The sequence below is a fragment of the Saimiri boliviensis genome, chromosome 3, assembly GCF_048565385.1.
Source record: "Saimiri boliviensis isolate mSaiBol1 chromosome 3, mSaiBol1.pri, whole genome shotgun sequence".
NCBI lineage: Eukaryota > Metazoa > Chordata > Mammalia > Primates > Cebidae > Saimiri > Saimiri boliviensis.
In genome coordinates this window covers 38,054,260-38,078,078 of record NC_133451.1, presented here as the reverse complement: position 1 = coordinate 38,078,078, position 23,819 = coordinate 38,054,260, and the positions used below count along the sequence as shown (strand labels likewise).

General features: G+C 41.9%; 1 protein-coding gene and 1 pseudogene across 1 annotated transcript in view; both read left to right on the top strand.

Annotated features, from left to right (window-relative positions):
* LOC120363871 (U1 spliceosomal RNA) lies at positions 1 to 153 on the top strand (annotated as a pseudogene).
* Positions 154 to 7,288: 7,135 nt separating this feature from the next.
* RFC1 (replication factor C subunit 1) overlaps positions 7,289 to 23,819 on the top strand; it is a 94,619-nt gene continuing 78,088 nt past the window's right edge. The window contains exons 1-2 of the mRNA XM_003927521.4: positions 7,289 to 7,422; positions 22,881 to 23,009. Of these exons, the coding sequence (XP_003927570.1) occupies positions 7,420 to 7,422; positions 22,881 to 23,009 (132 nt within the window). The 5' untranslated portion in view covers positions 7,289 to 7,419. The remainder of the gene's footprint in view (positions 7,423 to 22,880; positions 23,010 to 23,819) is intronic.

Here is a 23,819-nt window from a genome sequence, read left to right as displayed (position 1 = left end):
ACAGTGGCTCCTGCCATGATCATGAAGGTGGTTTTCCCAGGGTGAGGCTTATCCATTGCACTCCAGATGTGCTGACCGCTGCGATTTCCCCAAATGTGGGAAACTCGACTGCATAATTTGTGGTAGTGGGGGACTGCGTTTATGCTTTCCCCTGGAAAAAAAAGAAAGAAAGAAAGAAAGAAAGAAATTTATTGGACTTAAAAGTTCCACATGGCTGGGGAGGCCTCACAATCATGGCGGAAGGCAAGGAGGAGTAAGTCACAACTTACATGGATGGCAGCAGGCAAAGACAGAGATTATGTTCAGAGAAACTCCCATTTTTAAAACCATCAGCTCTCATGAGACCCATTCACTATCACGAGAACAGCAGGGGAAAGACCCACCCTCATGATTCAGTCATCTCCCACTGGGTCCCTCCCACAACATCTGGGAATTATGGGTGCTACAAGATGAGATTTGGGTTGGAACACAGAGCCAAACCATATCATTCCACCCCTGGCCCCTGCCAAGTGTCATATTTTCACATTTCAAAACCAATCATGCCTTTCCAACAGTCCCTCAAAGTCTTAACTCATTTCAGCATTAACTCAAAAGTCCACAGTCCAAAGTTTCATCCAAGACAAGGCAAGTCCCTTCTGCCTATGAGCCTGTAAAATCAAAAGCAAGTTAGTTACTTCCTAGATACAATAAGGGTGCAAACATTGGGTATATACAGCCATTCCAAATGGGAGAAACTGGCCAAAACAAAGGTGCTACAGCCCAATGCAAGTCTGAAATCCAGCAGGGCAGTCAAATCTCAAAGCTCCAAAATGATCTCCATGTCTCACATCCAGGTCATGCTGATGCAAGAGGTGACTTTCCAAGGTCTTGGGCAGCTCCATTCTTGTGGTTTTGCAGGGTCCAGCCTCCCTCCCAGCTGCTTTCATGGGCTGGCATTGAGTATTTGCGGCTTTTCCAGGTGCATGGTGGAAGCTGTCAGTGGATCTACCATTCTGGTATCTGGAGGTTGGTGGCCCTCTTCTCACAGCTCCACTAGGTGGTGCCCCATTGGAAACTCTGTGTGGCGGCTCTGACCTCACATTTTCCTTCTGCACTGCTCTAGCAGATGTTCTCCATGAGGTCCCCTCCCCTACAGCAAACTTCTCTCTGGGCATCCAGGCATTTCCATTCATCTTAACATATCCAGGTGGAGGCTCCCAAACCTCAATTCTTGACTTCTGTGCACTTGCAGGCTCAACATCACATGAAAGCTGCCAAGGCTTGAGGCTTGAATCCTCTGAAGCCACAGCTCGAGCTCTATGTTGGCTCCTTTCAGCCACGACTAAAGTGGCTGGGATACAGGGCACCAAGTCCATAGGCTGCACACAGCGCAGGGATCCTGGGTCTGGTTCATGAAACCACTTTTTCTTCCAAGGCCTCTGGGCCTGTGATGGGAGGGGCTGCTGCAAAGGTCTCTGACATGCCCTGGAGACATTTTCCCCCATTCTCTCAGTGATTAATGTTAGACACCAGGTTACTTATGCAAATTTCTGCAACTGGCTTGAATTTCTCCTCAAAAAATGGGATTTTGTTTTCTATTGTGTTGTCAGGCTGCAAATTTTCTAAACTTTTATACTCTGTTTCCCTTTTAAAACTGAATGCCTTTAACAGCACCCAAGTCACCTCTTGAATGCATTGCTGCTTAGAAATTTCATTTACCATATATCCTAATCTTCTTTCTCAAGTTCAAAGTTCCAAAAATCTCTAGGGCCGTGCTGCCAGTCTCTTTAGCAAAGTGCTGCCAGTCTCTTTGCTAAAACATAACAAAAGTCATCTTTGCTCCAGTCCCCAACAAGTTCCTCATCTCCATCTGAGACCACCTCAGCCTGGACCTTATTGTTCATATCACTATCAGCATTTTTGTCAAAGTCATTCAGCAAGTCTCTAGGAAGTTCCAAACGTTCCTACATTTTTCTGTCTTCTCTGAGCCCTCCAAACTGTTCCAACCTCTGCCTGTTACCCAGTTCCAAAGTTGCTTTCCTATTTTTGGGTGTCTTTTTAGCAAGGCCTCACTCTACCGGTACCAATTTATGCTGCTGGTAAAGACATACCCGAGACTGAGCAATTTACAAAAGAAAGAAATGTATTGGACTTGCAGTTCCACAGGGCCGAGTAGGCCTCACAATCATGTCATGTCAGAAGGCAGGGAGGAGCAAGTCACATCTTACATGGATGGCAGCAGGCAAAGAGAGCTTGTGCAGAGAAACTTCCATTTTTAAAACCATCAGATCTCATGCGATCCATTCGCTATCAGGAGAAAGCACAGGAAAGACCTGCCCTCATGATTCAATCATCTCCCTACTGGGTCCCTCCCACAACACATGAGAATTACAGGAGTTAGAAGATGAGTTTTGGGCCGGGTGTGGTGGCTCACGCCTGTAATCCAAGCACTTTGGAGGCCAAGGCGGGCAGATCACCTGAGGTTGGGAGTTAAAGACTAGCCTGACCAACATGGTGAAACCCCTTCTTAAAAAAGAAAAGAAAAAAAAAAAAGATGAGTTTTGGGTGGGGACATAGAGCCAAACCATATCAGTATATAAGACTGAGCCAGGTGTGGTGGCTCATGCCTGTTATCCCACCACTTTGGGAGGCTGAGGTGGGTGGATCACCTAAGGTCAGGAGTCTGAGACCAGTTTGACCAATATAATGAAACCCCATCTTTACTAAAAATACAAAACTTAGCTGGGTGTGGTGGCAGGCACCTGTAATCCCAGCTACTTGGGAGGTTGAAGCAGGAGAACTGCTTGAACCTGGGAGGCAGAGGTTGCAGTGAGCCGAGATTATGTCACTGCACTATAGACTGGGTAACAGAGCAAGACTCCATCTCAAAACAAAACAAAAAAAAGAGATATAAGACTGATCTGTAGTGTTGTATGATGTATGATCTGTATTTCATTGATTTTTTATTGTTGTATGAATATATTTCAATTTATCCATTTTCTTTATAGCTAACACTCAGATTGTTTACAGTGGTTTTTTTTTTTTTTTTTTTTTTTTATGAGACAGGGTCTCATTCTGTTTCCCAGAGTAGTCTTGAACTCCTGGCCTCAAGCAATACTCCTTCCTTCGCATCCTAGAGTGTTGGGATTACAGGCATGAGCCACTGTGCCTGGCCTTCTGTGGCTTTTTGATTATTCTCGCTTTGTGGTATAAAGATATTGCTGCAAATGTCAAAAAGGCCTCCAGATACCCCTTTGGGTAAGAGTGATGAGAAAACAAGGAAGCATTTATGTTTATCTGTAGCACAGAAAGTCAAACTGTTGGAGAAGGTGGACAGCAGTTTAAGTGTGAAAATCTTACGAAAGAGCATGAAATTGGAATCACTACCACGTATGACTTGAAGAAACAGAAGGAAAAACTGCTGAAGGTTTATGCTGAAAGTGATGAACAGAAGTTAATGAAAAGTAAAAAAAAAAAAAAACAAACCAAAAACAACTCCCCCCAAACTACATAAAACTAAAAAAGAAAATCTCAATCATGTATTGAAAGAGTAAATTCATAAGCATCATAGTGAACACATGCCATATAATGGTATGCTGATCATGAAGCAAACAAAGCTCTATTACAGTGAATTAAAAATGGAAGGGAATTGTAAATATTCAACAGGCTGGTTGCAGAAATTTAAGAAAAGACAGGGTGTTAAATTTTTATTTATTTATTTATTTTTTATTTTTATTTTTTTTGAGATGGAGTTTCACTCTTGTTACCCAGGCTGGAGTGCAATGGCGCGATCTCGGCTCACCACAACCTCTACCTCCTGGGTTCAGGCAATTCTCCTGCCTCAGCCTCCTGAGTAGCTGGGATTACAGGCATGCGCCACCATGCCCAGCTAATTTTTTGTATTTTTTAGTAGAGATGGGGTTTCACCATGTTGACCAGGATGGTCTCGATCTCTTGACCTTGTGATCCACCCGTCTCGGCCTCCCAAAGTGCTGGGATTACAGGCTTGAGCCACCGCACCCGGCCTAGGGTGTTAAATTTTTAAAAAATCTGTGGAGATAAAGCATCTGCTGATCACAAAGCAATGGAGAAATTTGTTGATGAATTTGCCAATATTATCACTGATGAAAATCCTGATACCTGACCAAGTCTATAATATGGCTGAAACATCACTGTTTTGGTCTTATTGCCCCAGGTAGATACTAACTACAGCTGATAAGCTAGCCCATAAAGGAACTAAGGATGTGAAAGAGGGAATAACAGTGTTGACATGTACTAATGCAGCAGGCATCCATAAATGTAAATTTGCTGTGACAGGCAAAAGCTTACATCCAACTGTTTTCAAGGAGTGAATTTCTTTCCATTCCATTATTCTGCTAACAAAAAGGCATGGATTAGCAGGGGCATCTTTTCTGATTGGTTTCCCTTTTTTTTTTTTTTGAGACAGGGCCTCTCAAAGTGCTAGGATTATAGGTACGTGCCACCATGCTCAGCCCTATTTAGGGTCTTCAAAAATATTTCCATTCTGGATATCTATTATCTATTGCTTTACAAGAAACTATTCCAATACCTATTACCTTAACAGAGCAATCATTTAAATATGTTCATGCTACTGCGGGTCAGGAAATTTGGACAGGCCTTGACTAGGTGATTTTTCCCAGGTGTCAACTGGGGTCAACAAAGCTAGTGGAATTCCATCGGTTGCTGGGATGGTGGTCCTAGATGGCTTTATTTACATGCATGGTACCTGGTGTAGATGGCTATAAGGCTGGTCTCAGATGACCCCTCTCTAGCTTTAGGTGGTGTTCCAAGAGAGTAAGACAGGAGCTGCCGGTCTTCTTAAAGCTTAGGTCTGGAATTGGCATGGTATCACTTCCACTGTATTCTTTGACCAAATCAGTCACAGGCCAGTCCAGGTTCAAGGGAGGAGTTCAAAAGCATATGCATTCATTTTAAATCTGGCATATTTCTGAGATAGAGTATTTTCAAGTAAATAAATATTCCTTTTTTTTTTTTGAGACTGAGTTTCGCTCTCGTTACCCAGGCTGGAGTGCAATGGCACGATCTCGGCTCACCGCAACCTCCGCGTCCTGGGTTCAGGCAATTCTCCTGCCTCAGCCTCCTGAGTAGCTGGGATTTTACAGGCACGCACCACCATGCCCAGCTAATTTTTTGTATTTTAGTAGAGACGGGGTTTCACCATGTTGACCAGGATGGTCTGAATCTCTTGACCTTGTGATCCACCCGTCTCGGCCTCCCAAAGTGCTGGGATTACAGGCTTGAGCCACCGCGCCCGGCAAATAAATATTCCTAAAGAAAACAATCTCACAAAGAAGTTACAGGCTCCTGACTTAAGTCTCACTTAAGCTCAAGGAAGGCTTCAAGAAATGCAAAAAAAAAAAAAAAAAAAAAAAAAGGAATGCAAAAGAGTAATGTAATATGAAAGATATGTACTTTTTATGTGTCTTATTTACTCATTTATTGATTTACAACACAATGAACATTATAAACTGGTGTAGGTCCTCTAAAATTAGGGGCAAAAATTTGTGTGATGTGTCTCCTAAGAGAAAACTGAGGCACAGTAACTTGCCCTTGTTCAGTTAAATAGCATGTGGTGGGGCTGGAGACCTAGCAGACTGGCTTCAGAGGGACCAGTGCGGTGAGGCCCTGTTCATGAGTAACAGCCTGTTTGTAAACTGGGGATAACAGTCGTCAGTGTCATCTTAGGGATAAAATGAGCTAAACTAGGCTAGTCCAGAGCTGCACATATAACAATAGTCGTTTTTTTTTTTTTTTTTTTTTTTTGAGACAGAGTCTTGCTCAGTCACGAGGGTGGAGTGCAGTGGCTTGGGCTCACTGCAACTCCCGCCTCTGGGGTCCAAGCAATTCTCCTGCCTCAGCCTCTCGAGTAGCTAGGACTACAGGCGCGTGACACACTTGGGCTAGTTTTTTGTGTTTTAGCAGAGAAGGGTTTTCACCATGTTGGCCAGGGTGGTCTTGATCTCCTGGCTTCGTGATCCACCCGCCTCGACCTCCCAAAGTACTGGGATTACAGGTGTGAGTCACTGCGCCTGGCCTCCCACTTTTTCTTCTTTTTTAAGATGGAGTCTCATTGTGTTGCCAGGCAAGAATACAGTGGCACGATGTTGGCTCACTGCAACCTCCACCTCCCGGGTTCAAGTGATTTTCCTGCCTCAGCCTCCCGAGTAGTTGGGACTATAGGCACACGCCACCAAGCCCAGCTAAGTTTTGTATTTTTAGTAGAAACGGGGTTTCACCATGTTGGCCAGGATTGCCTTGATTTCTTGACCTAGTCATCCGCCCGCCTTGGCATCCCAAAGTGCTCAGATTCCCAGCGTGAGCCACTGTGCCTAGCTAACCATAGGCGTTTAATAAATACCAGCTGTCCATGCTCAGCCTCTGTTGTAGTCCAGGCTTTGCTATCTTTTGTCCTAGAGACGTTGGTGTCATAAAGTGCAAGACCCAACAGTGGGTGGATGGGTGAGAATTTCAAAAGTGTATATAGAGCCAAAGCTGGAGATAACTGCTTTCTCCATTGAACTCTTTCGTGTCATTTGTTTCTCAAAATCGTATACAAATGTTCCATTCTATTTCACGATTCAATTGCTTATCTATTCATATAAAACTGGCTTACTTCAAAGCTTTTGGTATCTTTTTTTTTTTTTTTTTTTTGAGATGGAGTCTTGTTCTGTCGCCCAGGCTGGAGTGCAGTAGCAGCACCATCTCGGCTCACTGCAACCTTCGCCTCCCGGGTGCAAGCAATTCTCCTGTCTCAGCCTCCCGAGTAGCTGGGACTACAGGCACATGCCAGCATGCCCGGCTAATTTTTGAATTTTTAGTAGAGACAGGGTTTCGCCATATTGGTCAGGCTGGTCTTGAACTCAGGTAATCCATCCACCTCGGCCTCCCAAAGCGCTGGGATTACAGGCGTGAGCCACCGGGCCCGGCCGCTTGACGAAAACTTATTACAGAATAGATAATTTATATGCAATATGTAAAATGCACAGCTAAAATGTTGATCTTATTGCAGTTGGTAGTAAAAACTTTTGAAAGTTACTGTAGGGAAGCGCACTGTCCAGACATGTAACCGGGAGGTACTTGAATACCCCACCTTCCAGGGAAACCAATGTTGGATCCCCCTACTTTAGCGCCACCGACAAAAACCGAGCTCACATCTTGGCTCCTCGCGGTGGCAGCGGCCCGGCCGCCCTCCGTGCGGCACCTGGGCAGGCGTCTCACCTCCCGCCTCTGGGCGGGACGGAAGGAAAGCGCGCGCCTTCTACGTCATCGCCGCGCGCCGCTGCCTTCGCCTTCTTCCACTTCGCGGGAGAAGTTGTTGGCGCGAATGGATCCCGAGCCCTAATAACGGATTCCTCAACCGGCCGAGCCGCCAGCTAGCGCCTTTATCCTGGGTCTGCGATGGTGAGCCGCTGGGGGAGGCCGTGCGGCTCGGTGTCTGGGGAGGCTTTGCAGGCCTCGTGTGGACGGGGCACTCCTGGTATGCAGGGTGGGGGAGGATGGCGGTGGGTGGCTCCGGAGGCGAGCGAAGGCAGAGAAGGGGCCGCACAGCAGGCGCTGGACGTCCAACTTTCCTAGCACCGTGGGCTCCAGCTCTGGGCGGTAGCCAGCGCGCAGGGATTTTGTTGCTACGTGTACTTGCACTGTTCCCCTCACTCTTGGGGGAAGGGAGTAAGCTTAGTTGTTTTGAAACGCATCGGTAAAGTTATTTTCTTGTTCGGCGTTGCCCCGAACCTCAGTTTGAGTACTGCCTAAAGCGTGGATTTCAAGCTTTGGGTCATGAGGGAGAAGAATGTAACAAACTTTTCTTTCTTAGGAATGTGTTGCGTAGGGCCTTAAACTTTTCTCATTAACAACTCAGCTCGTCTCGTCTCCGCTCTTCGTTAAGGATCACCTGAGCGGTGTTGAGACCGAGGGCATGGAGAGAATATTTTATTTTGTTTAGATGAGTTCATTGGAGTCAAAGGGATAATACGGTTTACTAGGAAAAAGAAATACAGAGAACAGATAAAGATGCAAGACATTTGACAGCTGTCATTCTCTTATCACCTGATGTTAAAAATAATCTTTAAAAAAAACACCCAAACCTCACTGCATAATTCTGGATAAAACATTCAAACAAATTGAAAGTGAAATAATTATGCAGCGAGCAAAGCAGACAGTCATGATGGTATGGCAATGGATATGGCTATACGTTTGAAGTATTGTTAATTCAAAGAACAATTTAAAATGTTACATTAAGCTCGAAGATAATCCGATATAATTTTTTTCAGTCATTGGTCAATGCTGTCACAGTGACAGCATTCTAGGGGATGAAAATTTTATGCCACATTGGGGAACCTTGCAGTCCTTTGTGTTTTTTTTCTCAAAAAAGGGCAACAGTAATGATAGTAGCTACCTTGTACCAAGCATCTTCTTCAGGTCAGTATGTGAACTGTTGGCTTTTCATGCTTGTTTTTCATTTCAACCCACATGGATGCAGCTTTACAGATGGTGAAAGCACCTCTTGGAATTTAAATAATGTGTCATACAACAAATAGGTGGTTGAACTAGAATTAGAATCTTGGTGTTTCTGACCACCATGTTATACCACCTCCCCATAATGATACATTTTGGAGGTCAAGGCACCATGGTACCGTGTTTTGGAAGCTTGATGAGATTTGGAGTCTTGAAGAACGTGGTGATGTTTTAGTTTAATGGTTATGGATTATAGTTGTATTACTATATTAGTATAGTCTAGTTTAATAGTCATGTGGTCTTGGGCAGGTAAATAGCTTCAGTTTAATCTCTTTAAGCTTCTATTTCCTTATCTATAAAAGAGAGGAAATTAATAGCTGCCATAGTGATTGTTTTGGGATTAAGCAAGATGTATATGTAAAGCTTCTTTTCTGGTGCATGGCATGTTAGGCAACTACGCAGCTACCAATGATCGATTTTCTCAGAAAGGGCTCTATGGAACGTTACATAGATTTTAAGAGGCATAGTAGAGTCCTTTGAGGTCATTTATGGTGAACACAGCTTTTGTGGTCAACTTTTGATCATTCAGGTGCTTTTATTTTGGTTCTTTTCTTTCTTTAGTACCCCTGTTCATGGCGCAGACGAAAAAATAAACCTCAGAAAAGAAATAGGTCAAATTGGTCAGTTTTGGTGTTAATGGGAAAAGATTCCATGAGCTAGATAAGAATTTTGTATTATATTGATATTTAATTTAGCTCTCTAGTCTCTAGTACGACAATTAGCAAAACTCTCGACTAAAATTGATGCTTTTTTTTCCATTTTTTATTTTTTTGAGATGGCAACTCGCTCTGTCGCCAGGCTGGAGTACAGTGGCGCAATCTCAGCTCACTGCAACTTCCGTTTCCTGGATTCAAGTGATTCTCCTGCCTCAGCCTCCCGAGTAGCTGGGACTACAGGCGCACGCCATCGCATTTGGCTATTTTTTTTTGCATTTTTAGTAGAGACAGGATTTGATGGTCTCGATATCCTGACCTCATGATCCACCCTCCTCGGCCTCCCAAAGTGCTGGGATTACAGGTGTGAACCACTGCACCCGGGGACTAAAATTGATTCAACAAATGTTTATTGAACACCTGTGCAAAGTTTTTTTTTTTTCTTTCCCTCAAACTGTGTCATTGGGTATGAAGAAGAGTAGTTCTCAATCTTTGTTTCGGTCACAGTTCCCTTTGATAAATATAGTGAATGGTATGCAAATTTCTGCCCAGAGAAATGTATATAGGCACATATACACCATATTGAGGGATTGACTTGTCTTTTTTTTTTCTTCTTCTTTTTTTTGAAGACAAGGTCTTGCTCTCTTGCCCAGGCTGGAGTTCAGTGGTGTGATAATAGCTCACTGGCGCCTCTAATTCCTGGGTACAGCGATCCTTCCACCCTAGCCTCCCAAAGCATTGGGATTACAGGCGTGAGCCGCTGTGCCTGGCCTGTTCACTTTTCTTCTTCTTCTTCTTCCTTTTTTTTTTTTTTTTTTGAGATGGAGTTTTATTCTGTCGCCAGGCTGTAGTGCAGTTGTGTGATCTCAACTCAGTGCAACCTCCACCTCCGGGGTTCAAGCGATTCTCCTGCCTCAGCCTCTCCAGTAGCTGGGACTACAGGCACCTGCCACCACACCTGGCTAATTTTTATATTTTTAGTAGAGACAGGGTTTCACCATGTTGGCCAGGGTGGTCTTGATCTCCTGACCTTGTGATCCACCTACCTCGGCGTCCCAAAGGTTTTTTTTGTTTTTTTTTGAGAGTCTTGCTGGGTAGCTGAGGCTGGAGTACAGTGGTGACAGTGGTGCAGTTTTGGCTCACTGCAACCTCTGCTTCCCAGGTTCAAGCAGTTTTCATGCCTCAGCCTCTCCAGTAGCTGGCATTACAGGTATACACCACCATGCCCAGCTTTTTTTTTTTTTTTTCAAGTAGAGATGAAGTTTCACCGCATTGACCAGGCTGGTCTAGAACTCCTGGCCTCAAGCTGATCCACCTGCCTCGGCCTCCTAAAGTGTTGGGATTACAGGTGTGAGCCACTGTGCCTGGCCTATTCACTTATCTTCTGAAGCCCATCCATAGATGGCTCTTGCCCTGGGAGCTGCATTAAAAAAAAAAAAAGTCCAATGAAAAGTTATCAATAAAGAACTAAAGTGTGTGTATCCACACAATGGAATACTATGCAACCTTTAGAAAAATGAGAAAACTTTATACTCTGATATAAAAAACGATTGTCAAAATATAAAATCTCAGGCTGGGCGCAGTGGCTCACGCCTGTAATCCCAGCACTTTGGGAGGCCGAGGCGGGTGGATCACGAGGTCAAGAGATCGAGACCATCCTGGTCAACAAGGTGAAACCCCGTCTCTACTAAAAATACAAAAATTAGCTGGGCATGGTGGTGCGTGCCTGTAGTCCCAGCTACTCGGGAGGCTGAGGCACGATAATTGCTTGAACCCAGGAGGTGGAGGTTGCGGTGAGCCGAGATCGCGCTATTGCACTCCAGCCTGAGTAACAAGAGCGAAACTCTGTCTCTAAAATAAAATAAAATAAAATAAAATAAAATAAAATAAAATAAAAATAAAATATATAAAATCTCTCGAGAAAGATAAAGAAGGAACCAACTAATAACATCCCAAGTCTCCAGAGATGGGAAGTATGTGTCTGAGAGGCAGGTTAAGAGGGAGATTTTTTTACCCTTTTGAAATTTCAGTCGTGAATATATTATCTACTAAAGGAATAGAAAGAAAATTAAAAATAAAATAAAAAAGAAGCCATGAAGACAATTTGAATTGCACTGAGATTTAATTGTACAAAATGTGAATAAAACCTGAGAGATGCCATCTTTAAGAAGTCAGCATATATAATTAATTGGTTGGTTTAATTATTGAAAATATGCATAGGATTGAAATAAACACATATGAGACTTAAGGAACAGCCTTTTGAAGAGCAGTGAGGTCAGTTTAAATAAATTGTGGTCTGAACTGTTTCATTGCTCCTCTCTTCAAGGCACCTTTCGCATCCTGGTTTTCTATGGGGAATGGTTTCCCTGGAGCAGCGCTTGACTGGCTTTTGCCATGCATACCTACCTGAACTTGGCCTATAAGGCCCCCTACCTCCCTCTCTGATTTTCTCTCTCTGTTTTTTGATTGTGTTAGGTTGTTTCTGTTTCTCTTTCAGGACTTTTGTTGTTGCTATTTTCTCTTTGAAATACTCTTCCTCTACCTCCTTGCATGTCTCCTTTTTTTTTTTTTTTCATCGTTTTAAGTTTCTCTTGCCTAATCCAAGGTCATGAAGATTTGTGCTTAAGAGTTTTGTAGTTTTAGCTCTTAAAACTAAAATAGTTTTAGTAGTAGTTTGCAATTTTTGTATTATTGCCATCTTAACAATGCTCAATCTTTCGATCCATGAATGTGGGAGGCCTTCATTTGTTTAAGTCTTCAGTTTGTTTAAACAGTATTTTGTAGTTTTTCACAGTATGGGTTTTATATTTCATTTAGGACTTTTACCCATTTTTGAGTTTTTATATAGGGTGTGAAGTATAAAGATCCAATTTTCTTTCATATGTGGACATCTAGTTGTTTGAGCACCATTTTTTGAAAAGATTCTTCTTTCCTCATTGAATTACCTTGACACCTTTGTCAAAAATTAGTTGACTGCAGATGTGAGGGTGGCTTTCTAAACTCCCAGTTCTATTCCATTGATCTATATATCTGTCTTAATGCCAGCAACACACGATGGTACTGTGGCTTTGTAATATAAGTATTTTTTGAGACGGAATCTCGCTCGGTCCCCCAGGTTGGAGTGCATTGGTGTGACCGTGGCTCACTGCAACCTCTGCTTCCTGGGTTCAAGCAGTTCTCTGCCTCAGCCTCCTAAGTAGCCGGGGTTATAGGTGCCCACCACCACCCCTGGCTAATTTTTATATTTTTCATAGAGATGGGGTTTCACTATCTTGGCCAGGCTGGTCTTGAACTTAGGACCTTGTGATCCACCCGCCTCGGCCTCCCAAAGTGCTGTGATTACAGGCGTGAGCCACCATGCCCGGTCAGAAGTACAGTTTATTTTTGTATATTGATCTTGTATCCTTGCTGAACTCATTATTTTTTATTTTTATTTCTATTTTTGAGAGAGAGTCTTGCCCTTTTGCCCAGGCTGGAGTGCAGTGGTATGATACTGGCCCACTGCAACCTCCACCTCCCAGGTTCAAGCAATTCTGCTGTCTGAGCTTCCCGAGTAGCTGAGGTTACAGGTACTTACCACCACGCCTGGCTAATTTTTTGTATTTTTAGTGGAGACAGGGTTTGCCTATGTTGGTCAGGCTGGTCTCGAACTCCTCACCTCATGATCTGCCTGCCTTGGCCTCCCAAAGTGCTGGGATTAACAGGTTTGAGCCATGGAGCTCGTCCGTTGATCATTATTAATACTGAGTCTTTTAGTGGATTTCATACATTTTTCTGTGAGATTATTTCATCTGTAAACAGATGCATTTACTTCTTCTTCAATGTAGGTGTCTTTTGTTTCATTTTATTGCCTAATTCCTTTGCTAGAACCTCTACAACATTTGAGTACAAGTCGCAAGAGCAGACATACTGCCTTTTTCCTGATTTTAGGGGGAAAGCCCTCCAACCACTTTTTGCTTCCAAAGTATAAGGTCTTAATATAATTTTAAATATTTTATTTATTTATTGAAACAGAGTCCCGCTGTAGGCTAGGCTGGAGTGCAGTGGTGTGAACTCAGCTCACTGCAACCTCTGCCTCCCAGGTTCAAACGATTCTTGTGCCTCAGCCTCCCAAGTAGCTGCGATTACAGGCATGTGCCACCACTCCTGACTAATTTTTCTGTTTTTAGTAGAGATGGCGTTTCATCCTGTTAGCCAGGCTGGTCTTGCGCTCCTGGCCCCAGGTGATCTGCCTGCCTCAGTCTCTTAAAGTGCTGGGATTACAGGCGTGAGCCACTGCGCCTGACTTAAGTACTTTAAAATTATTTCATGATTTTTTTTTTCTGTGTGGCCACCAGTTAAACCATTATATATTTTATTCACATATATGATTTTGCATTTTAATGGTTTTCAGGATAAAAGATTTTTATATTTGGATAGATTTTTGTGAAGTATGTTGATGATAATCAATTTCTACTCATGGATTTGATGGACTGTTTTAAAATATTTACCAGAAATACTTTTATTTCTTTATTACCTTCAAAATAGAGAAGTAAAACCAAAATACAGTATTTTGGCAACTGCTCTGTGGCGAGCTGCTGTACTTATTTTGCATAAAACCATGTACTCTTCAAAGATAAATGAACATAGTGACATAACTTGCTTTCTCTCCTCTGTTTTTTGAGATACAATATCAGCTCACTGTAACCTTCGCTTCACCGGTTCAAGCAATTCTTCTGCCTCACCCTCCCAAGTAGCTGGGACTACAGGTGCCTGCCACCACTCCTGGCTTATTATTATTTTTTTAATAGAGTTGGAGTCTCGCTCTGTCACCCAGGCTGGAGTGGAGTGGTGTGATCTCGGCTCACTGCCAACCTCTGGTGCACGGTTCAAGCGATTCAGCGATTCTCTTGCCTCAGCCTCCCGAATAGCTGGGACTGCAGGTGCGTGCCACCACGTCTGGCTAATTTTTCTGTATTTTTAGTAGAGACAGGATTTTGTCCTATTGGCCAGGCTGTTGTAGAACTTCTGACCTCAGGTGATCCGCCTGCCTTGGCCTCCCAAAGTGCTGGTATTACAGGCATGAGCCATCGGCCTGGCTGAATTTTGTATTTTTGGTAGCGATGGGGTTTCACCATGTTGGCTAGGCTGGTCTCGAACTCCTGACCTCAAGTGATCCACCCACCTTGGCCTCCCAAAGTGCTGGGATTACAGGTGGAGCCACTGCACCCAGCCAAAAAAAGAGAATATCTTTGTGTTGCCTTCATTTTTATTTATTTATGTATTATTTTAAAAAACATTTTTTATTTCCATGGGTTTTTGGGGAACAAGTGGTATTTGGTTACATGAGTAAGTTCGTTAGTGGTGATTTGTGAGATTTTGGTGCACCCATCACCTGAGCAGTATACACTGAATCTAGTTTGTACTCTTTTATCCCTCACTTTCTTCCCACCATTTCTTCCTGAGTCCCCAGAGTCCACTGTATAATTCTTATGCCTTTGCATCCTCATAGCTTAGTTCCCACTTATAAGTGAGAACATACAGTGTTTGGTTTTCCATTCCTGAGTTACTTCACTTAGAATAATAGTCTCCAGTCCAATCTGGGTTCCTGCCAATGCCATTACATTAATTCATTCTTTTTTATGGCTGAGTAGTGTTCCATTGTGTGTGTGTGTATCTATATCTATATCTATATGTATCTATATTTATGTCTATATATATCTATATATATCCCACAGTTTCTTTATCTACTCATTGATGGGCTGAATGAGTTAATATTTTAAAAGTGTTCAAATCATTGCATGGCACAGAGTGAGGGCTATAGAAAGGTGTGTTAAGTAAACAAAAGAAATCCTACATCACGGCAGAGGCAGTGGGAATAGAGGGGAGAAAACAGCAGTATATGGGAAATAATTTAGGTTGGATGATTAGGTGGAGGGTCAGAGTGAGGAGAAAAAGCAGTGGCCATGTTTCTGTTTTGGGTGGATGGTGGTGCTATGCATGGAGATGGGGAATAATAGGAGAGAAGCAAGTCCCAGCTGAAGATAAGTTTAGTTGAGGACATTATTGCTTTGTTTCCTTGGCACCCATTTTGGCTTATTTGAATAAATGAACACTTTGTTGCAGGTATTGACAACTTCCTCCACTAGCATATAAACTCTGCAAGAGCGGGGGTCACAACGATAGGGAACTGATGTATAGCATGTGGCATGTGGTACATTTTCCATAAATATTAGAGGAATGAAAAATTACAAGTAAACTTTGTATTTCTGCTAAAAATATAAACTAGCAGGTAAAACTTCCTGGTACAAAAATGTCTCTAGGGGCGGGTGCGGTGGCTCACGCCTGTAATCCCAGCACTTTGGGAGGCCGAGGTGGGCGGATCACGAGGTCACGAGATCGAGACCATCCTGGTCAACATGGTGAAACCCCGTCTCTACTAAAAATACAAAACATTAGCTGGGCATGGTGGCGCGTGCCTGTAATCCCAGCTACTCAGGAGGCTGAGGCAGGAGAATTGCCTGAACCCAGGAGGCGGAGGTTGCGGTGAGCCAAGATCGCGCCATTGCACTCCAGCCTGGGTAACAAGAGCGAAACTCCGTCTCAAAAAAAAAAAAAAAAAAAAAAAGGTCTCTAGCACTGTTGCATGACTTTAAGCTATTGAAACACTTAGCAACAATGAATAACATAGCTTAGAGAAATACAGTATTTATTATGTTGTAGGTCTATTTTCAGTTTGAACTTAATTTTTTTTTTTTTTTTTTTTTGAGATGCAGTTTTGTTCTTCTTGCTCAGGCTGGAGTGCAGTGGTGCGATCTCGGCTCACTGCATCCTCCACCTCCCAGATTTAGGCGATTCTCCTGTCAGCCTCCCGAGTAGCTGGGATTACAGGCATGTACCACCATGCTTGGCTAATTTTGTATTTTTAGTAGAGACAGGGTTTCTCCATGTTGGTCAGGCTGGTCTCGAACCCTTGACCTCAGCTGATCTGCCCGCCTTCGCCTCCCAAAGTGCTGGGATTACAGGAGTGAGCTACCATGCCCAGCCCAGTTTGGACTTAATTTCTGTATACGTTTAAGTAGTTTAAATTTGATTTTTTGGCCCAGAAATCAGTTGTAAAAAGTTAGCTTCTGGATAAATAAAAATCATAAACAGAGTACATTAGCCGCGGCGAAAATGTCAACATTCTGAAATAAACCATTAGATCAGGCATAAACAGTCTCAAATGCTTTAGTTATCCCAGTTATGCAGGTATAAAAGGAGAACTTATTTTTTAAAACCTAAAGTAGATCATTATTTCCATTCGCCATTTAACTTGCCAGTGTTGGTTTGTATTTTTGGATCAGGTACCTGGAAACTTCTGTGATGGAGTATTTCATTGAATTCCTAGTCTAAAGTGCAATGATAGTAAATATTATGACTTCAGAATCTTATATGTCCTCCTTGGCACAACAGCCGTAGAAATGGGTCTTTTGGCTGTCATGGGAGTGACTTCTTAGGTAGACTTAACAGATCCTGGGTGAGTAGAGGAATTGTTTGTATTCTCCATTTCTGTTCCCTCAGTGTGTTTTATTTCATCTGTTCTTTCTTTTCTATACTGTGCTTTGTTTTCTAAAGACCAATTAAAGAAACATTAGGAACAGAAAGTAGAAGGAAAGCTTCAGGAGAACAGAAACCTAGACTGTTTTCGTTTATCCCAATCATCAAGAACAGTTCTTGGCCCATAAAAGGCTCTCATATTTCTTGAATGGATAGAATGATTGAATGAAAAAAGTTGATGTGGGCTCTTAAAATTCTTCCTAGCTAGAATTTGTTACTGTTCAGAGGTTTTTCAGACTACACTTATATTTCACTCACCAGTGTTTTCCTCAGATAAATTTTTGAGGTCCATGCTAGACTGTTATATTAGTAACATCAGTTATAAATCTAGAGAATTGATGATTTCTTTAAAAAAGTTATTTGTTTGGCTTAATTTTTAAAAATTTTTAAATTTTGTTTGTTTTGTTTGGCTTAAATTTTAAAGAAGAGGAAATGTCCTACTGTATCCTCGTTTCTTCTTGGATGTTGTGGGTTCTTGGCCTCCAGCTTCTTGAAGAATAAGCAGTGGGGCCGCATCAGCTGCACTGTATGCTTGCAAAGTAAAATTTCCGACCCAAAACAGTGTTGCAGAAAGGTGATTTTATTTAGTTAGAGAAAAGAGAAGGAAAGGAGAAGAAGAGAAAGGCTTCCACCAAGAATGTGGAAGGGGATTCCAGAGGGGAAATCCCGGAGGGAGCTCCCACCGTGTGGGAGGGGATTCCAGAAAGTTGGAAATCCTGCGCAGGTGAGGGAGCACAGACTTTTATCCTGGGAGGAACTCCTACTTTTGTCCTGGGAGGAACGGTCTCCAAGACTCTGGGCCAGTGAAAGGAGTTCCTTAGAACTTGGGCTGGAGTGACTGACTTTTAGTTTCTTCTCGCGCCTGCAAAATTCAAACATAAACCGTTGAATCTCCTGGATGGAGAGAGAGGACGGAGGCATGGCATTGGGAAATTCTTGCCCTTAAAGCTACACCCCTTCGTGGACCCGGAAAGAGGACACATTCCCTCACTACTAAAAGTGAAAATCTGTTTTTGTTTTTTGTAGCCACAGTATTATAATATGATATGAGAGTAACAGAAAGATCAATTATAGAAAATCAAATATAACTTAGCTCAAAAATAATATATAATTCAGCATTAAGACGTTAAAAAGTGTCTTAAAGTCATAGCACAAAGTTAATCTAAACGATTCTTTTAATACATAATCTTTATTTTTTAATTTTTTAATAATATGTAATCTTTAAAAACAAATCTACCACTAATTTTATTTTCCATAATCAAGAAGCTTTCTTTTTGAGTGCAGTTGTGAAGGACAGTGGACTGAGGAATAAACATTCATGTGTTCAATTAATTATTATTATTTTTGAGATGGAGTTTTGCTCTTTTTCCCCAGGCTGGAGTGCAGTGGCGTGATCTTGGCCCACTACAACCTCTGCCTCCTGAGTTCAAGGTTCAAGTGATTCTCTGCCTCAGCCTCCCTAGTAGCTAGAATTACAGACATGTGCCACCACACCCAGCTAATTTTGTATTTTTAGTAGAGACAGGGTTTCACCATTTTGGCCAGGCTGGTCTTGATCTGTTGACCTCGTGATCCACCCGCCTCGGCCTCCCAAAGTGCTGGGATTACAGGCGTGAGCCACCGTGCCTGGCCCATTTTTTTGTATTTTAAGTAGAGATGGGGTTTCACCATGTTTGTCAGGTTGGTTCTGAACACCTGCCCTCAGGTGATCTGCCCACCTTGGCCTCCCTAAGTGCTGGGATTACAGGTGTGAGCCACTGTGCCCAAGCTGGTGTGCCACTTCTAATCCTCACAGGGGTCATGTGAGGCAAGTGGTTTTGTGTGTAAACTAAGGGACAGAGAAATGAAGTAACTCATTTCTAGTGTCCCATAATAAGTGGCAAACTGACAAAAAGCCCATGTTTGTCATACTAAACCATTCTACTTACTCATCTGTAAAACAGGGTGTATTATTCTAATTTTGTTTGCCCTATTTACCTCTTTACCTCATAGAATCAACAACAGACATAAGTCTATGTCCACTGGCTGTAAGTAAAGCATGGAAAACATATTAGTTGCCTCTACTAAAACTTGTTTTAACTTTTATGTGATCTTTGCCTAAATATTTTGCTTTGCTTGAACCAACCTGTTTGTTCAATTAGTAATCACTAAAAAAGTAAGAAGAGTTAATTACTGCTCTTTTACTCTTTTGATTCTGCCTCCTCCCAAATACTGTTTTTTTTCCTTTTAGACAGAGTCTTGCTCTGTCGATGAGGCTGGAGTGCAATGGTGCAGTTGGCTCACTGTATCCTCTGCCTCCTGGGTTCAAGCGATTCTCTTGCCTCAGCCTCCCAAGTAGCTGGGATTACAGGCTTGCGCCACCATGCCCAGCTAATTTTTGTATTTTTAGTAGAGATGGGGCTTCACTATGTTGGCCAGGATGGTCTGGGTCTCCTGACCTCGTGATCTACCTGCCTGGGCCTCCCAAAGTGTTGGGGATTACAGGCGTGAGCCATCGCCCATGGCCCCCTGTTTTAAATACTTTTAAGTTTTGTTTTGTTTTGTTTTGTTTTGTTTTGTTTTGTTTTTGAGATAGTCTCACTATATTGTCCAGGCTGAACTTGAACTTCTGGGTTCAAGTTCAGCCTGAGGCTCTTGTCTTAGCTTCTCTAGCAGCTGGGACTATAGGTGAGCACCATACAGTGCCCAGCTCTTTTGCTTGTATTTTAACTTTGTTTCTGGCACTTTTAGTTTTTTGTAGTAAAATCTACCTTTCTTTAGGGATGGTTTCTGGCCTTGATGTTCTGCTTTGAGGGCCTTCTACTTGCCAAGATTGAAAAATCTGTTAAAATATTTTTTCCTTTTTCCACTCATATGCTCAACAAGAATTATTCTGTGCCAGCAAGGGAAGTATTTAGATCTATTTTTGGGGAGTTAGACTTGTTTTTCTGCATTTCATGAAATCTTTGAAGGCCTGGAGCACTGGGCAGCGAATGTTAATTGGAGAGTCAGGTGAAGTCACACACTATAAATTAAGGACAAATTGCTGACCTTTGCACTGGAGATAGTTGAAATAAAGTATGAGTAGAATGGCCTCCATTCTAAGGAAAATTATATCCTAAAAGCTTTGAATTTTAGTGTATACTGAGTTAGATTAGGATGCTGTAATTACTTTAACTCTTGTGTTGCCATTAGAGTATGGGTGAGTTTAGGGGAGGAGGGTAAAATAATGTGAAAGGAGAGAAAGGAGGATGTGAGTGGAAATAATTACTTAGGGAGGAGATGGTGTAACAGTGCTAAGGAGTGGCAGTGCAGATTTTTATGCAGACAGAAACCACACAGCTCAATGTTACCAGGAGCTGTGTTCCCTGATTTACATTTTTTTCTTTCTCGTTTCAGTCTTAAGCATTTTTGGTCCTAAACAGACTAAAAACCACCACTTGCTTTAACCAGATTATTAATTTACAGTTTGGTTATTTCCATGGCACACATGCACTATCACTCTGTCTTTCTCTCTGTGTGTTTAAGCAATCAATACTTTAAATTTTTTATTTTTAAACACTTTCAACTGTGAGCTCTCTTAGAACAGTCACTGTCGTTTGAATGAAGAATCACTGTGTAATTTCAAACGTGAAACGCTGATGTGGAACTCATTTGCTCTAGAAGCAATAAAGTGGTTTTCAGCCTCAGACTTGCTTCTCTGTGGTCTATAGAGGAAAGACTGGTTTTCTTTATTGTTCTTCTCTTTAGCATCTGACACAGATGTCTCAGTTTCATAGCTGAGATATCCATTCTGTAAGCAGTATCTTTTAAACTTAGACTTCATTAGGATGGATTTGCAACTAGATTTACAAAAGAGGATATAAAGTCAGAGAAGTCTTTTTATCTTTATTTATTTATTTATTTAGTGACAGAGTGCTTGTTCTGTCACTCAGGCTGGAGTGCAGTGGTGCAGTCTCAGCGCACAGCAACTTCTGCCTCCTGGGTTCAAGTGGTTCTCATGCGTCAGTCTTCTGAGTAGCTGGATTATAGGCATGTGCCACCATGCATGGCTAATTTTTATATTTTTAGTAGAAATGGGGTTTCACCATATTGACCAGGCTGGTCTTGAACTTCTGGCCTCAAGTGATCCTCTTGCATCGGCCTCCCAAAGCGCTGGGTTTACAGGCATGAGCCACCTTGTGTGGCCTTTTTAAAAGATTTATTTAACATGCCATGTACCTCAATTATCTGCTTTGTTTATTGGCTTAGCCACAAAGTTTGTGTGTGTGTGTGTGTGTGTGTGCGTGTGTGCATGCAATACTTGTTTGGGATTTTTGACATTGTTAAGAGTATGACAATTATTGTCAGGATCTGGGAAATAATTGCTAACTTTTCTTATACTTTACAAAGTACTTTTGTAGGCATTTCTCTCATACAATAAAGAGAGGTAGGTTGTAGGGATAAAAATAAATAAAAACTGGTGATTACAACCATCAAGGATAGGAAGAGGGAAAATGATACAGCTGGTTCTTAAACCCAATTCTTTGGAATTCAGCTACTACTTCTCATTATTTTTTCTTCTTTATACCCTTCTCTATGAGCAGAGATATTGATAAAAAGAGTGTTTCAGTAATATGAAGGGACGATAGTTCAGAAATGAGGTGAGGGAAAACTTTTTACTGAGCCAGAATTGTGATAGATACATAATTAATCCACATAAAGGGTCAGTATTAGTCCCACTTTACTGAGAAGAAAATAGATAAAGTAGCTTGCCCAAGATCACACAGGTAAAAAGCACTAGAGCACAGATTTGAATTAAGGCTTCTGATTCTAAGGTCTGTTCGATACCACAGTTTCTTAAACTACATTTTTTTTTTTTTTGAAGACGGAGTTTTGCTCTCGTTACCCAGGCTGGAGTGCAATGGCGCGATCTCGGCTCACCGCAACCTCCGCCTCCTGGGTTCAGGCAATTCTCCTGCCTCAGCCTCCTGAGTAGCTGGGATTACAGGCACGCGCCACCATGCCCAGCTAATTTTTTGTATTTTTAGTAGAGACGGGGTTTCACCACGTTGACCAGGATAGTCTCGATCTCTTGACCTCGTGATCCACCCACCTGGCCTCCCAAAGTGCTGGGATTACAGGCTTGAGCCACCGTGCCCGGCCTCTTAAACTACATTTTAAAGAGGTAAGGAAGGATGTATATGCAAAGGTTAGGAAAAGTGAGTGATTTTAATTGTAAATTACGTTGTAAATGTTTCAGTATGATTAATTTGAATTCTGTGGTTTAACCTGGGGTAGAATAATTAAAGAGCATATTGTAATAAGCATCAACGGTTTTTTTCCTTTGGAATGTAGTAAAATCATATAAAGGAAAACAATTTGAAGGTTTTTAGTTGCCAGGAATGATTAGGATTGTGAGTTATTCTTCTCTCAGACTGGAGTATATGTCCCACAGACAAGGATTGTATTATCCAGCTTTGTCTTCTCTTCGGCTGTGCCTGGGATGATGGGATGTAAATGTGGATGTGCTTACATGATCAATAATAAGTAACTGCTACTTGCCTCGCTAATAACTGTGCTGTCATTAGCAAAAAATATCACTTGCTTATTTTGGCCTGATTCTGAGAATTTATATTACTTTTCATTAGACAAATTCTTTTTTTTTGTTTTTGTTTTTTAAGAAGAAGTCTTGCTCTGTCACCCAGGCTGGAGTTCAGTGGTGTGACCTTGGCTCATTGCAACCTCTGCCTCCTGGGTTCAAGTGATTCTCCGGCCTCAGCTCCAGAGTAGCTGGGATTACAGGCACCTGCCACCATGTCTGGCTAATTTTTTGTATTTTTAGTAGAGACGGGGTTTCACCATGTTGGCCAGGCTGATGTTAAACTCCGGACCTCAAGTGATCCACCCACCTCGGCCTCCTAGAGTGCAGGGATTATAGGCATGAGCCACAGTGCCTGGCCAACAAAGTATTCTTAACTCAGGTTAAGTTATCAGTTAACTTTTGCACATGAAAAGAAAGCTCATGTATTCATGGAACTATGATGATATGGAGAAATTACTCAGGGTAAGCCAGTGTGTGTGTAAAAATTACAACTGAAATTATAATTTTATGCAGTTAATGTTTATTCATGAATCTCCTGTTTTTGCTTTTAGGACATTCGGAAATTCTTTGGAGTAATACCAAGTGGAAAGAAACTTGTAAGTGAAACAGTAAAGAAGAGTGAGAAAACAAAGTCTGATGAAGAAACTTTAAAAGCAAAAAAAGGAATAAAGGAAATCAAGGTTAGTTTTCTGGATACAATTTTGCATTGTATGAAATGTAAAATAAGCTCAGTGCTTTTACTTTATATCTTGGGAAGCTTGAGAAAGTATAGCTTTCAACTCATTTAGCAGAGGAAGAGGAGGAGTAATGAGGCTATTCTTTCTTTTTCTCTCTCCCTCCCTCTCTCTCTCCATCTGTCCCTTCCTCCCTCCCTTCTCTCTCTTGTTTTTTAATTTTTGGTTTTCAGTAGTTTGACTGTGGCATACCTGAGTGTGATTTTTCTTGTGTTTATCGTGTTTTGGGTTTCTGAGATTCTTTAATCTGTAAATTTATATCTTTTATCAAAATTGGGAACTTTTTGCTATAATTTCTTAAAATATTTTTCTGCCTCATTTTTCTCTTTCTTGAGTTACAATTACATAAACGTTAGAGTTTTGATATTATCAGTCTTTTTTTCAGATTGAGTGCTTTCTCGTTTTCTGTCTTTAAGTTCATTGATTCTTCTTTTATCGCCAACTTGCTGTTAAGACTATCTAGTCAATTGTTATTTTAAATATTGTATTTTTCAATTCTAGAATTTTCATTTTCTTTTTCATAGCTTTAGTTTCTCTATGTCCTTGAGTGTAGTTATAGTAGCTGCTTTAAAATTCTTGTCTGGGCCGGGCGCGGTGGCTCAAGCCTGTAATCCCAGCACTTTGGGAGGCCGAGGCGGGTGGATCATGAGGTCAAGAGATCAAGACCATCCTGGTCAACATGGTGAAACCCCGTCTCTACTAAAAATACAAAAAAAAAAAAAAAAAAAAAAAAAATTAGCTGGGCATGGTGGCGCG